General features: G+C 39.0%; 1 protein-coding gene across 1 annotated transcript in view; it reads left to right on the top strand.

The window, feature by feature from the left end:
* Nucleotides 1-15,682, top strand: part of Grm8 (glutamate metabotropic receptor 8) — an 870,036-nt gene that overhangs the window by 370,401 nt on the left and 483,953 nt on the right. The window contains exons 4-6 of the mRNA XM_052173334.1: nucleotides 11,534-11,669; nucleotides 12,535-12,689; nucleotides 13,585-13,722. Of these exons, the coding sequence (XP_052029294.1) occupies nucleotides 11,534-11,669; nucleotides 12,535-12,689; nucleotides 13,585-13,722 (429 nt within the window). The remainder of the gene's footprint in view (nucleotides 1-11,533; nucleotides 11,670-12,534; nucleotides 12,690-13,584; nucleotides 13,723-15,682) is intronic.

Here is a 15,682-nt window from a genome sequence, read left to right as displayed (position 1 = left end):
ACTCAGATCCTCCACAGGTTAATTGATTGATGTAGCGCATTGTCATGTTTTCACACCACTTGGATTGTTATCTCAGAATCTGAGTACTTAAACCTGAGCCAGTTCTACATGGGAGGCTCTCAGTGACCAGAGATGTATCATCCTCTTCACAGCTCCATACTTTTCACACTCACTCTGAGACTGAGAAACCATAGCTCTTCCTCCACAAACATACCTGAAGCTCATCAACATAGGTATTATATAGAACTGAATAGAGAGGTGGAGTTATTACATACAGCTGAACTAGTGGGTGAGTTTACATTCTGTGACTGCTAGTTTCAGGTAAACCTGATACAAACTAGAGTCATCTGGAAGGAGAGGACTACAACTGAGAAAATGCTTTCATAAGATCTGGCTGTAGATAATTTTCTTAGCTAGTAATTAATGGGAGGTGTGGGGCTGCCCATTTTGGATGGTTCCATCTCTGGGCTGATGGTCCTGGGTTTCTAAGAAAGGAGGCTGAGAAAGCCATGGGCAGCAAGCCAGTAAGCAACACCCTAAATGGCCTCTACATTAGCTCCTGTCTCCAGGATCCTGCCCTCATTGGTGAATTGCAAATATGGGATTGTGAGTGAATGAAACCCTTTCCTCCACAAGTTGCTTTTGGACCTGGTGTTTCATCCCAGGAATAATAATGTTAACTAAGACATATACAGATAACAGGTCTGTGCTGTACATTTGGATAATGGGGTAATCTCTGTAGGGTAGCAATCTTCAAGTTGTAAATATCTGAGGGGAAGAAAACCATGTTGGACATTTTCTGCTCACACTATCAATATTTACATTCAGATCCTAGAGGAAGACTTTGGCATTCCCTCTGAGCCTTACCCCACAGTGGGTGGGAGGCTTGCCCTTACCCTGTCACTGAGGCTGGATAGAATCCCTGACAGCGGCCATGGTCCCTGACAGGGCAATATCAATAGCACACATTCACTGAAGGTTTTCATTGCTTTCCACACAAAGCTTCAGGACTCTGGGGAGAATAGTAAGGAATACAAAAATTCCTCCCATAATTATGTTTCCTATCACAGCACCTCTCAAGGATTAGGTGGCTGGCTGCCACCATAGTCTACCAGTTCATCATGGATACCAAGAGCCTTCATATGAATCTTCATGGACCCCTGGGTAGCTGGGTAGATCCCCAACTGGCTGGGAATACAGGCACAGTGTACTCTAGACCTGTCCCAGAGTGGAGACTGCAGTGATTCCTGGCAAACTTTTACATGTAGGGATATTAATATTTTCACAACTTTTCTATCATAGTTAGAACCATTAATACTTTGCGTAGTATTTTTGTTGCAATTCTATCATTATTTTAAAAAGTCAAAATTTAATTTAAAATTGTATTATATTTATTTATTCATTTAATGTGTGTGTTTGTGTGAGGGGCTGGGTGGGTGGGTGGGTGCTTGCAAGAGTGTAGAGGTCAGAGAGTAATTTTCTTGTCAGTTCCCTACTCCCATCCTGTAAGTCTTGGGGACTGAACTCAGAATGTCAGGCTTCACACCAAGAGCAGTTGAACCATCTCATCAGCCCCTAGTCTTAAATCTAAATCTTTGACATCTAGATGGTCTATCTTTGAAAGGAGATTCATATTACTGTGGTCAGGAAAAAAAAAGTAATCTCTTCTCTTAATGTGAAATATAGTCATTGCATTCCTTGGTATAGGCTAGTGAGCAAATCAAAAATGCTCCTCCTCAAAACTTTGGATATTTGGTGGTGCAACACCAAGAACAATGAATGGTTGAAAAATGAGATCTGTCGAAAACTCCAGTGCTTAGATCTGAACATCAAACATCCTTTCAATGGGGATGATGGTACTTGACTGTTTGATGATGATTAGTATTGAACATAATACTGCACTGCATTCATGAGAACTTTAACCTTATTGGGTCCCCACCATATCCTTGGGTAATGTTATGACCTCATTCTCAAGGTCACACAAGACCTACTCTCAAGTCTGCTGATGGCAGGTTCGTTTGCTTTCATGTACCACTTGTCTCTACCAAATCAATGCACACAAAACTTTCATCTCCCAGGCCTGAAATAACAGACCAATTACCCATGAGTCTCAGCTTCCCTGAGAAGTAATAACAACGGTATTGCTTGCAAATATGTCTTCATATCAATATGACAAATTACAATGTCACCCTACAGATAATTGAACTAAGGCCTAGGCAGGTTTTTAATACATGATATCCTGGTAAAAAAAAACAACTTTGGGATCTAGAGTCTATTTTAACGGCAAGGTAATCTGCCTTACCAAAGTCTCTTATTTTATTTTTACTTTTATTATTGAAACACATTTTTGACCATATATTCATATGTATCCAATCATTTCTTTTCCTGGCTGGGGGCAGGTCTTATGAAAGCAGAACTATCTATATTTTTCTATCTCAGAACTGTCAATCACATAGCTTACATTTGTTCATGCAGTAAATGTCTGTTGAAATGACTGGGTACCAAGTATGGCAGAGTCATTAGGGTTATTGTGATGAGTAGGAGGAGCAGGATTCAGTGGTTGTAGTGTTCTAGTGGAAGGAGGGGGAAGGGAAATAATAAATATTGCAGGAAATGTGATTGCTGCCTTCCACAAATGAAGTAGGAGACAAGGGACCAAGTCTTCTGAAGACACACATTTATAGAAATGATTGGGAAGCGTTGTGCATTGAATGACTATATGCTGAAGTTTAAGTCAGTTCTATAAGCTGCCAGAATTCTAAGCATCTTAATTAAGTTCTTAATACTCAATAGAAGTGCTGTATTTATGTAGCTGTCAGTCAGATTTACCAGGGATAACCTGCTGGGTTTTTTAAATGAGAATTTAAGTTTGCTTTATGTTATTCATCAGTGATCTGCAGCCACCGAAACCATTATGCTACAGGTAGAGTCCATCGTGGATGGGCATGGTGAGGGCAGTCTAGACTAAAACTGTTCTGTCTGTGAACAGGCACTTCAGCCATCAGCAGGAGATGCTCCTGTTTCCCTGCCAAGCATGTAGTGATAGCAGCACCCGTGGGGGCCGGGGCTGCTGTTGGGTGTAGTGCTGGACTCTCAGAGTGGATGAGAGTGGAGAGGGGTGATAGCTAACAGCATGCCTGCATAGCAAGCATATATTTAATTATTGTTACATAACGACAAAGCGAAAAAACGATACAGTGGCAAGGAACCAGTCAAGAGAATCTGGAAAACAGTTATGAATTCCTCTATCACAGTTTGCTTGTTTCGTTTGTTTTGGTCCCTTATGCTAAGCTTAAAAACTGTTTCTTGAAGTCCTGGGTGCTGTAGGAAAGTCAAGGTAATGCTCCCTGAATCACCAGTGGCTTCTCAGAGTGACATAAGGAGATGCCATGGAGAAAGTCTCTGAGGAGAGGCCCCATCTCTTCCTCCCAGGGGTTTAAATTAAGGCAGTTATTATTGGAAGTAAAAACATATAGTGAGTTGTTATGTGGGAAATATGCCTTTAATCAGGAATATTTGGCTGAATTTTACTTCACTTTTAAATATTATTACAAAAACATTTGTAATGATTGGTTTTAATATAAAACCTGTGGAGCGCCTGGGGCCATGGCTTGTTTCCCGTTTGTTTCTGTGTTTTGATAGATCTCTTGTGCTATCTTTCCTTGTGCTGTTCATCAGTGCTATCCTCATGCCTGACTTTTGTATGCACAGCTTGTCTCTCAACTAACTGATGAAACTGTGGAGTGCAGGCAATCTTTTGAGTCTCTTTATAGGTCCTGTAATATAGCAGACCGTGAGCGCCTATGAATGGATTAACTGTCTTTTTGAATGGTATAGAAATAGAAAGTGTGAATGAGTTTCAAGGCTAAGGAAGGTATTCTAATCTTCTAATGCAAATCACTCGAGAAGCAGTCACCGTATAACTTAATAAAATATCCATAAGGTATGAAATATCAATATGCCATGTCCAGTGGATTTTCTCCAAAGGTATTGGTTCAGCTGAAATAGATTCAACATGTAGCATCTCCCCAAAAATCAAAACAAAATAAATTGGTCAGATTGACAAGCACAAGGTAAGGGGCATAATTTGAAAAAGAAGTGAAGTGGATATATCCTTTGTTAAACTCCACCTTAGCTAGCACAGCTTTTTATAAACAAAAATCTACTAGGTCCTCAGTGAATAAGTCAGCCACTGAATTCAGACTAAACTATATGTGAGGAATGCTTCACCTGAAATAATTTTAATGAAATTCTTGCAACTGCCGTTTCTCCTGGCTCTGGAGTCCGTGGTAGTCTCAGAGCGATGCTCAGGATATAACAAGTCTTTAATGCTTAAGTAGTACTTAAGTAATTGTGGCAGTTTAATGAAAAGGGCAAGCACATTCTGAAGCAGCCACTCTTGAGGAGTTGTCATAGTTAGGTGTTGCCCTTCGGCAGTTACCTCATGTTGTCACTCAGCCATTGTTGATTTTTAGCGAAATTATAGTTTTCTACATTCCTCCAGTCCTGGTTCCAAAATGTTTCTCAAAATATGATCTTTGTTCCCAGCCTCTCACTGGCTCTATCCAGAGCACGGAATTTGTTCAGATTTTCCTCAGCTTCCTTTTCTCTCTGTTGATCCCAATATCAGTCCCTACTATCAATACTGGACAGAATGGTAACTGCATTTCCCTTTCCTTCTCCTTAGCTTTAGAAAGGGTGCTTTAGCCTGATGGATGCTTTCATTGGTATATTGAAGGCAGCGGCCTTGAGTGAAAATCATTCACTTCTCCTCACATACCTGCCAGCCCTCCTCTTTTCCTCTTGTTTAATCATGTCGCTGCAGAACTGGCCACTGTGACCAAGCCCTGCAAGTGACTTCCTAGTGAGTGATTCACTATTTGCATCATTGATTGCAGTTCAGAACTTCTGCCAGAGCTCTGTCCTTCCTCTGTTTAGTGGAATGGCCTTACTCATTCTTCTCCACCATGTATTCTGATAACCACCTTCATGGGATTTCTGATTCTATTCTTTTAGTTTTTATAATTAAATTTTATGTGTGTATGTATGTATGTATATATATACATGTATTTATTTTTACTTATTCACTTTACATTCTACTCACATATGTATATATGTATGTATGTATGTATGTATTTTTACTTATTTACTTTACATTCTGACCTTTTCTGGTCACCCCCTCCAATAATCCTTCCCCATCCCCCTCCCATTCACCTCTGTGCAAGTGGGGCCCCACTGGGTATCCCCCCTCCAACCCCCAAACTTGGCACTTCAAGTCTCTGCAAGGCTAGGTGCTTTCTCTGCCACTGGGGCTAAACAAGGCAGCCCAGGTAGAAGATCATATCCCACATACAGGAAACAGCTCCAGTTGTTTGGGACTCATGTGAAGACCAAGCTGCACCTCTGCTACATATGAGCAGTGAGGCCTAGGTCTAGCCCATATGTATTCTTTGATTGATGGTTCAGACTCAGAGAGCCCAGAGGTTAGTTGACTCTGTTGGTCTTCCTGTGGAGATCCTATCCCCTTTGAGGCCCTCAATCCTTCCTCCTCTTCTTTCATTATAGTTCCCAAGCTCCATCCACTGTCTGGTTGTGGGTGTCTGCATCAGCCTACGTTAGATGCTGGGTGGAGCCTCTCAGAGGATAACTTGCTTCTCTCTGCAAGCATAACACTGTATCATTAATAGTGTTAGGAATTGGTGCTTTTCCATAGGATAGGTCTCAAGCTGGGACAGTTAGTGGTTGGCCGTTCCCTCAGTCTCGACTCCATCCCCTGAGCCTGCATTTCTTGTGGATGGGATAAATTTTGGATTGAAAATTCTGTGGGTGGGTTGGTGCTCTTATAACTCCACTGGGGGTCCTGCCTGGCTCCAGGAGGTGGCCTCTTCAGGTTCCATATCCCTAATGCAGTGAGTCACAGCTAAGGTCACCTCCATTGACTCTTAGGTGCCTCCTCTATTCCATGTTTCTCATCCATAAGATGCCTCCTATCTCCTTACCCTGTCAATTACAGGTTTCCATACATTTTCATGACGATCTAGCCATTTCTCCTGTCCTTCCCTACACCTGATTTTGAACCCCTATTTTGCTTCCTTCCAATAACCTCACTCCTTCATCTTCTGACTATTTTATTCCCCATTCTAAGTGAGAATCTGCTTTGTTTTGTTGATTCTTTCTATTGTTTTCTTTGTTCCTAACTGATTGATTTTAGCCCTGATTTTGATTATTTCCTGCGTTCTATTCCTCCTTGGTGTGCTTGCTTCTTTTTTGGGGATGCATTCAGGTGTACTTTTAAATTGATAATATGAGAACTTTTCAATTTATGGAGGCACCTAGTGCTATGAAATTTCCTCTTAGCATTGCGTTTGTTGTGTCCCATAAATTTGGGTATGCTGTACCTTCATTTTCATTGAATTCTAGAAAGTCTTTAATTTCTTTCTTTATTTCTTCCTTGACTCAGAGATCATTGTGTAGAGAGCTGTGCAATTTTCATGAGTGTGTAGGATTTCTAGTATTTCTGTTGTGGTTGAAGTCCAGCTTTTATCCATGGTTGTCTGATAAGATACAAGGCATTATTTCAGTTTTATTGTTATCTGTTGAGGCTTGCTATATGATTGACTATATGGTTAATACTGGAGAAGGATCCACGAGGTCCTGAGAAGAAGATGCATTATTTTGTCTTTGGGTAAAATATTCTGTAGATATCTGTTATGTCCATTTCATTTATGTCAGTTAGTTTATTTCTCTGTTTAGTGTTTATCTGGATGGCCTGTCAAATTGTGAGAATGGGGTGTTAAAGTCTCCCACTATTAGTCTGTGGGGTTCAACATGCGATTTAAGCTTTAGTAATGTTTCTTTTTCAAATGTGGATGCCCTTAGGTTTGGAGTAGAGATGTTCAGAATTGAGACATCATCAAAGGAAAAGGTTTTTCCTTTGATGAGTTTGAAGTGTCCTTTCCTATTTCTTTTCGATAATTTCGGTCGAAAGTCTATTTTATTCGATAGTAGAGTGGCTACTGCAGCTTGCTTCTTCAGTCTGTTTTCTTGGAAAACTTTTCTCCAGCCCTTTATTCTGAGGTAATGTCTATCTTTCTGGTTGAGGTGTGTTTCTTGTATGTTTCTTATATGTAGCAGAATGATGTTTTTGCCTCCATTCTGTTAGCCTGTATCTTTTTACTGGAGAATTGAGTCCATTGATGTTGAAAGATACTAATGACCAGTGATTGTTATTTCCTATTATTTTGCGATTGGTGGTGTTATTCTCTCTCTCTCTCTCTCTCTCTCTCTCTCTCTCTCTCTCTCTCTCTCTCTCTCTCTCTCTCTCCTTTCCTTGTTTTTGTTGGTATGGAATGACTTATTTCCTGTGTTTTCTTAGATGTAGTTATCTTTATTGGGTTGGAGTTTTCCTCTAGTATTTTTTTGTAGGGCTGGATTTGTGGATAGATAGTATTTGATTTGGATTTATCTTGAAATATCCTGTTTTTTAAGGGAGAGTTTTGGTGTGTATAATAGTGTAGGCTGGCTCCTGTGGTTTTAAAGGTTGCAGCATATCTGCTCAGGCCCTTCGAGCTTTTAGAGTCTCTGTTGAGAAGTCGGGTATAATTCTGATAGGTCTGCCTTTCTATTTTACCTGATCTTTTAACCTTACCACTTTTAATATTCTTTTTTCATTTTGTAGATTTTGTGTTTTAAAAAATTTGTGCTGGAAGGATTTTCTTTTCTGGTTCAGTCTAATTGGTATTCTCTAAACTTCTTGTGTGTTTATAGGCATCTTTCTTTAGGTTGGGATAGTAGTTTTCTTCTACGATTTTGTTCAGAATATTTTCTATGCTTTGGAGCTGTGAATCTTTACCTTCTTCTATTCTTATTATTCTTAGATTAGGTCTTTTCATAGTATCCAAGATTTCTTCAATGTTTTGTGTCAGGAATTTTTTAGCTTAAACATTTTCTTTGATCCATGTATCAATTTCTTTGATTGCATTTTCTATGTCTATTATTCCTCTTCTCTTCCATAGATTTTCCTTCTCTAGGATTTCCTCAGTTTGTTTTCTTTATTGCTTTAGGTCTTGTACAGTTTTATTTACTTCCTTCATCTATTTAATTGTATTTTTCTGTATGTCTTTAAGGGATTTATTTGTTTCCTCTTTAAATGCCTCTATCTTTTTATTGTATTTTCCTGTATTTCTTTAAAGGATTTATTCATTTCTTCTTCGCAGACTTCTATCATCTTTATACAATTGGATATGAGGTCATTTTCTTTTGTTTTGGTTGTATTGGATATCCAGGGCTTGCTGTGGTGCAGTAGCTGTACTTGAAGGTGTCATATATCTTTATTGCTTATTGATTGTATTCTTTTGAGGGCCTTAGCCATCTGGATGGTTTGTGTCCTTGGATGTTCTTGGAGTATGTATTGGGGGGGAGGGCTTAGTAAACCTTGATGGTCCTGGTGTGGCAGGCTTCTGATGGATATCCTTGGGATGTATGGTTCCAGACTTGCAGTTCTCTATGTTTCAGGAGCCTCAGGTTCAATGAAGGTGGGTGGAGAGTGGGAGGAGCATAGATGTCCCTCTGGGATGGCAGGCTGCTCAGGGTAGCTTGGCTTGGCACAGAGGGCTCAGAGAGCAAGGAAGATGGGTGAAGAAGGGAAGCGTACCTGTATGATTCAGGAGTCTGATGGAGGTGGAGGAGAGGTGGCAGAAGGGTGGGACCTGATTCCATTCTTTACTCTTTGGTTTTCCCTCCATATCATTAAATCTCATCCATTTTCATCTATAAAATACATGTTCAGGAAACCAATGTTTCCAATGGGCCATCAAGACTTGGTTTGGATAGGGATATCCCTCACTTATGCTTCTATCTTCTATTTCCTGTCATTTCCTCCATTAGTCTCTCTATATTTTTATCTTTTTAGAAGCCAACTAAATTATATCACCTCAGAGTAGCTTTTCCTGACCACTGTACCAGCTTTTTATTTTTTATAGGGATTGCGTAATTGATACTTACACACTTTTGTATGTAAGCTTGATTTAATTGTATTTCAAAATGCTATGAAGGCAGAGGCCATGTCCATTTTATTGACTATTGTATCATCGTGTCCTGCACATACCTGGAAAATACTGGAATCTTAATAAACACTTGCTGTGTAATGAATTGATCACTATAACTCTTACTGGTATACTAGTAGTGGGAGTAAGTGTAGGCCACAGCATAGCTTGAATCATTGATGATGAACAGCTCTACTCTTGAGGAATAAGGTATAAACCTTCTAAATGCATTTATATTTCATGGATGATGTTAATACTTTCAAACATATAAGAAAGATGATCATTTTTTATTAGTTATCCTCATTCATTCCTGCTGTCCACATTGGTTCTGATTACACACACTCAACTGGTTGCCGCTAGGTTCAGTTTTCTTCCTAAAGCAAAGCTTATCTCTTTCTGTGTTATTAGCTTTTAATGAATTCTTATTTTTTTCTGGGTAAAGTCTAAATTATGTAATGCCTTAGTTCAGTCAAGCTTCAGCAATAAATTACATTGTGCTTATGGCTTATAAACAAAAGTCTAAGATCTGGGTGCCAGAATGATTGGGTTGTTCCGGTGGCTCAGTTCTTGGTTCATAGACAATTGATTTTTGTATTGTATTCTCAGATGGCCTATGGTGAAAGAATTCTCTGGTCTCTCATGCTGCTGCTTCCTTTATTTCTTCCCCTTTTCCTGTGTCCTTCCTTATTTCCTTATTTACAACCCTTCTTTCTTCCTTCTTTACTCCCTTTTCTTTCTTTCCTTTCTCCTCCCTTCCTTCCTTCTTTCCTTCTTTCCTTCCCCTTCCTTCCTTCCTTCTTTTCTTCCCCTTCCTTCCTTCCCCTTCCTTCTTTTCTTTCCCTTTCTTCCTTCCTTTCTTCCTTCTTTCCTTCCTTCTTCCTTCCTTCCTTCCTTCCTTCCTTCCTTCCTTCCTTCCTTCCTTGCTTCTTTCTTTCTTCCCTTCCTTTTTCTTTCCCAGCTACCATCCCTTCCTTTTTCTCCCTCTCTCCCTCTCTCCTCTTATCTTTAGAATTAAAGAAAGGACCCTAATTCCAGGTGTGAAGACTCAATCCTTGTTACTCAGTCCCCTCCAGAAAAACCTTGACTCAATACCTTCATAATGGGGATTAAGTTGCAATTCATGGATATTTCATATATAGCCCTTTGTGGCTGACAGATGTATCCATGTTCTGAACCTGGCCATTTTTTCCAACTTTAACTTTAACCTATTTATACTCTAGGCTGACATTAAGCTAGGCTCATTCTCTCCTCGAATTCTGAGTGCCTCACTTTCTTCCATATAGTTAGGTATGTGAGTGTGAGCATGAGTGTGTGTGTGTGTGTGTGTGTGTGTGTGTTTTGAAATCTGATTTTTCAACCACTCATTTTCTTTCTTCCTAGCCCCAACTACATGAAGTATTTCTATAATCTTTCAGTTTTATTACATAAATGGCAGTTGTAATTTATTACAGTATCTGGTTCCAGACTGTACACTGTCTCCTAGATTACACAGATTTTTCTGAATCTAATGCATAAGCTATAATGGCAGCCAATAATCACTGAGTGACTGAAGTTATTGTCAGTTGTTAGAAGTAAAAATACCTGTGCCCAGTGAAGCAGTGCCACAAATGGTGACTTAATTCTTAGCTGACTCAAAAAGCCCATTTAAGCTACAATGAAATAGACAAACGTATAGCTAATTCTATTTTCTCTTCCATTGTTAGAATGTGCTTGTCTCTGCTCCACTGCAATTAGGAAAAATGCTCTTTCTGCTACCCTATCCAATCTTGGAGACAGAATCCTCTCTACATTTTTCTTTGGAACCTCATAGTTTTAGGAAATCATGAAAGAAGAGTCCTGGGTACCTCATCCTTCCACTCCTCTTTTCCTTTCCCCACTTTCTTCCTTTTGGCTTAAACAGCTATTTTTATTTGTATGATGTCATTGAAGGGCTTGAATGTTTTAGTTTTGCCAGATAGTTTTGAAGACGATTTGTCTCACAACACACTCTGCTGAAGAGTGAAGCAATGTTATTAGCTTCAAAGAGTTATTAGCAACAAAGCAAAATTAAATGTAAATGACATCTACTAGCAAAGAAAAGCAGAAAAGGGGATCTTGCTATTCAAGAGCAGCCTCTCACACAATAAAGTAACATATTTTATTAATTTTGTCACTCTCATTTAGTCTTATAAACAAATGTAAATGGTACCTTTCTCCTTCAATCTCTAGACTTTCTTCACAGGTAACATTTCCTCTCTAAACCATCATTGCCTCCCCTCCCCCCCACAGTTTACATTTGTGGAAGAAAATTGAACTCATATTGATGTTATTCACTTAGTGCACATATTATAATAAAAACAGACACAATTACCTTCAGTAGGCCAGAATGACAAATGTGTGGAGGAACAGTATTTTGTAGCAAATCATGTGCTTTTATAACATAATTAACCTCATCAAGGTTTAATTAAATAAATGCTTTTTGCTGAAACAAGTTTTTCTCCCTCAAACAGGTGGTGTTTGCATTGCTCAATCACAGAAAATCCCACGTGAACCAAGACCTGGAGAATTCGAAAAAATTATCAAACGCCTGCTGGAGACGCCCAATGCTCGTGCAGTGATTATGTTTGCCAATGAGGATGACATCAGGTGCTGATTACTTTTCCTGCAGGATACAGGATCAGATTTGTGCCCCACATCCTTCCCAAACATATTTTATGAGCAGTGTAAAAAGTTGGTGAGATTTCACAGGAATCACTAGGTTCCTCTACACCCACAGATTACCTTTTGCTTCAGACTCAACAGCCTCCTCATTTCTATGTTGGCAATGCCTATGAGTAAAACCTGGGGCTGAGCGAAATGAGTTGCATAAGAATGAGAGGCAGAGTGAGGAGAACAGGTTAAGGATTAGCCCAATTAACACATGCTGGAGTCTCTGCTGCATTTCCTTTAGGAGATGATAAGACTCAAGCAATTAGCATGATTGACTAATTGTTTAATGATGACCTACCAAGTGTATTTACCTTTATAAAATTGGTTGTTCTGGTTCGCTTTTTTGTTGCTATCACTAAGTACCACGAGCTTGATAATTTTAAAAGAAATAAGAAAAGAAGCTTGTTTGGCTATGGACTGGGTAATTTATAAAGAAAAAAGCTTATTTGATGATGGACTTGACTCTGGAAGGCCCAAGAGTATGGTCCTAGCTGCTTCTTGGAAGTTGATGAGGATTTGTCTTCTGTGTAAAGACATGGCATGTCAGAGAAACATCTCACTCTGGGCTCTGCTCATAAGATCATTCGTATCATCCTGGGGCCCACACTCCTGGCTTATTCAACTCTAATTATCCCTCAAGAATCCTCCCACTGAATTATCAACATATGACTAGGAAAATTAAGTTTCCATGATGCATGAAATTTGGACAACACACTCGGGCTTCAGCACTGGTGTTATGATATCTAGCATTGTAGTCTCTCCCAACAAATATCATATTTTTTATTCTATTTTATTCCTATAGGAGGATATTGGAAGCAGCAAAAAAATTAAACCAGAGTGGGCATTTTCTATGGATTGGCTCAGATAGCTGGGGATCCAAAATAGCACCTGTCTATCAGCAAGAAGAGATTGCGGAAGGTGCTGTGACAATTTTGCCTAAAAGAGCCTCAATTGATGGTAAGAATGCAATAAAGACTTCATTTCATTCCAATGGAATCGAAATTCAGATGTAGGCTGAGGACATAGCTCAGAGGTAAAACTCTTGGTTTGGGTGCCTATGGCTCTGGGTTTGATCTGTAGCACTGGAGGAACAAAAAGGAATGAAACATTTAAAGTTATAATTCAAATCTCTATTATACTCATCATTGATTCTGAATAGAATATGCACCCCTGTTAGCAGGGTAGTCATTTCCACTCTGCAGCCATTATATATTAAAAAGTATACTTTAAAGGGTTTTTTTTTTCTTGGTTTAGAGCACAATTAGACATTTCCATGACACTAGTTACTATAGTTGATTTTTGTGCACTTTTATGGATGTTTGTGATGGTGATAGCATTGCAGGGTACTTGCGTGATTAATAAACACGGAATGCATTATCCTAATTGACCCTATTAAAAAATAAGGGAAACAAGGAAAATTTGGAGCACAGTTATAGATGGATGGTTTGTTCCAATACTCTCGACAGTGACCAAAATTCCTATCTTTAACATTGTCCTCTGGAGTAAGGTATTGTTTTCAGATGTCTTCCCTTAAAGAGGTGGTTAGACTACTTAGCCATGGCTCTGTACGATTGTGTCAGTACTGACTGCCTTATTGAATTAGCTGAAAACAGAACATACAGGAGTCAGAGACATTGTAGGGGGTTTAGGTGCAGTGAAGTCTGGAGTATCAATTCATGTTACGAGAGACAGAAAATAATTATTCATTTGTTGTATATATATATATTATATAACATATATAACATATTACATGATATAAATATCATAAAATAAAATGCTTTTACAAAGTTATGGTCATATTTTGTTGTGATTTTGAATGAATACTGAAGTCATACCTTTCCCTTTAACACAGGGTTTGATCGATACTTTAGAAGCCGAACTCTTGCCAATAATCGGAGAAATGTGTGGTTTGCAGAATTTTGGGAGGAGAATTTTGGATGCAAATTAGGATCACATGGAAAGAGGAACAGTCACATAAAGAAATGTACAGGTAGACATTCCAATGTCTCTCTTGTTACACTTGTTTTAGCTTTTCCTAAGAAAGAAAATGTGTCTCTGTGTCACTAGATGTGGCACATAGGGATTCTCTGTCCTCTTGTGTCTCATGTTTCTTTAACAAGGATGAGCATGAGGTCATCACTCAATAGACCGAAGATGGTACATTGGTTTTCACACTCATCCAAAAGATACCATGTGGGCAGCACTAGGGTATTTCAATTGTATTTGAATAAACTATTTTAAGCGTCTTCTGGGAAAGTACCTTAATGTGATTTATAGACAGTAGGAAAATGGGCAAGATATCATACTAAATTGATCATAAGTTGCTGTAAGACAAGTATTTTTCAACTATTACAATGCTGCATTCCTCCATTATACTATTAATCTCTACCTAGCATAACAGTTTTTGCTTCAGCAGCTATGATTTCTGATGCTTTTAGTTTCTATAGCTTGTATTTTTACATAATCATCATTGAATGTCCCTCTTTGAATGCAAGAATCAAACCATGTTTATTTTCAGATAACATGATTGTGTACATAGAAACAGATATGGTTCCTTAGCAGTTACTACTAAGCAGCAAATTTAGTAAGCTCATAATACAAGGTCAATGTAGATATTTATCTGCAATATAATTCGGAAGTAACACAATTAATATGATATTTAAAGGTTATTATTAATACGATGATTAAAATTCTTCCCAGAAATCATTAGGGAGCACCACACCAAAACCTACAATATTTGACATGATTTTCCCTCTTATGTTTTGAGATGTCCTAATTTCTATCCACCTCACATCTAGTGGTGATATGTTAAATGCTATTGAAGACATATAATCAGAAAGAACATGAAGATGAAAAGTTATTACAAAAAAAATCTTTCTTTAGGCTTACTGTGGCAAGAAGGATGGAAGTGATACAAGAATCATGTTTGTGAATTTACACGGGCATCTGACCTGACAGGAACTAATTAGGTAAAGATTAATGTGAACCAGTACTGGTGCTGAGATGTTTTTAGGAGAAATGAAAAAAAAAAGATTATGAAAGTGAGATAGAATGGAATTGGGAGAGAGGGTAGCAGTTTGCATTGTCCAAGGGTGAGTCACATAGTGGTGACACTGGAGAGGAGAAGATGCCAGTCAGGGAAAGACAGGAAATGGCAGGGTCTAAAGCTAGAGTCAACTATTTTTTGGGGGGGGGGTTTGGAAAAGGAAAAAAAATCCCTTTGGCAATTAGAGTGTAAGAATGCTAGGATTAAAGAGCGGTTGATAGCACTGGTTGTATAAAAAAAAAAAAAAGAATGCTCTTCAATTTCTCCTTAGAGTTTCCTAAATTGAGGGTTTGGGCTTCATTCCATTCATGGGCCAAATGACTTGGCCTGTTCATTCACTCAGAGGAATTGCTCAGAGAGGGCTTTCAAAAAAATTCTTATAGCGGAAATATAAGCAGGCCAAGGGTTCATGAGAGTAAAGCTGGCGGGTCTGTGAACTCAGCCGTAGTCCTGGTGATAGGTAGACACCACCAAGGGCTAGAGGGCACACAGAGATGGATACTAGGAGGCATTCTTAGTGCAGGGTAAATGATTAGCTCCAGAGCAGAGAGATGGAGGTCCTGCATGGTGAATCTCTGACAGGGCAATCTGGGCACATGGGGGTGGAATTCGCTGACTGGGAAAACATCAGAAAAAAAGATGCTTTGGAACTACCTTGGCTTTAGTTCTGATACAGCCCGTGTCATTTCTCAGTGGGTGGCAGCACAAGGTCTAGGACCCTTCAGGGACCTCACTAGAAGTTCAAATACGGTGAAATCAGACACAGGACAAAAATGCATTTTTAAGAGAAAAGATGAATAGTGAGAGAAAACTCAAGGGTGGTGTCTGAGTTTTAGTTTCTGTTACTGTGATAATTCACCATGACCAAAACCAACTTAGGGAGGAACTGGTTTGTTCCTGTCAT

Source organism: Apodemus sylvaticus, chromosome 2 (assembly GCF_947179515.1).
Source record: "Apodemus sylvaticus chromosome 2, mApoSyl1.1, whole genome shotgun sequence".
Lineage (NCBI taxonomy): Eukaryota > Metazoa > Chordata > Mammalia > Rodentia > Muridae > Apodemus > Apodemus sylvaticus.
The sequence above is the reverse complement of the archived record's forward strand: the minus strand, read 5'-3'. Positions and strand labels throughout refer to the sequence as shown.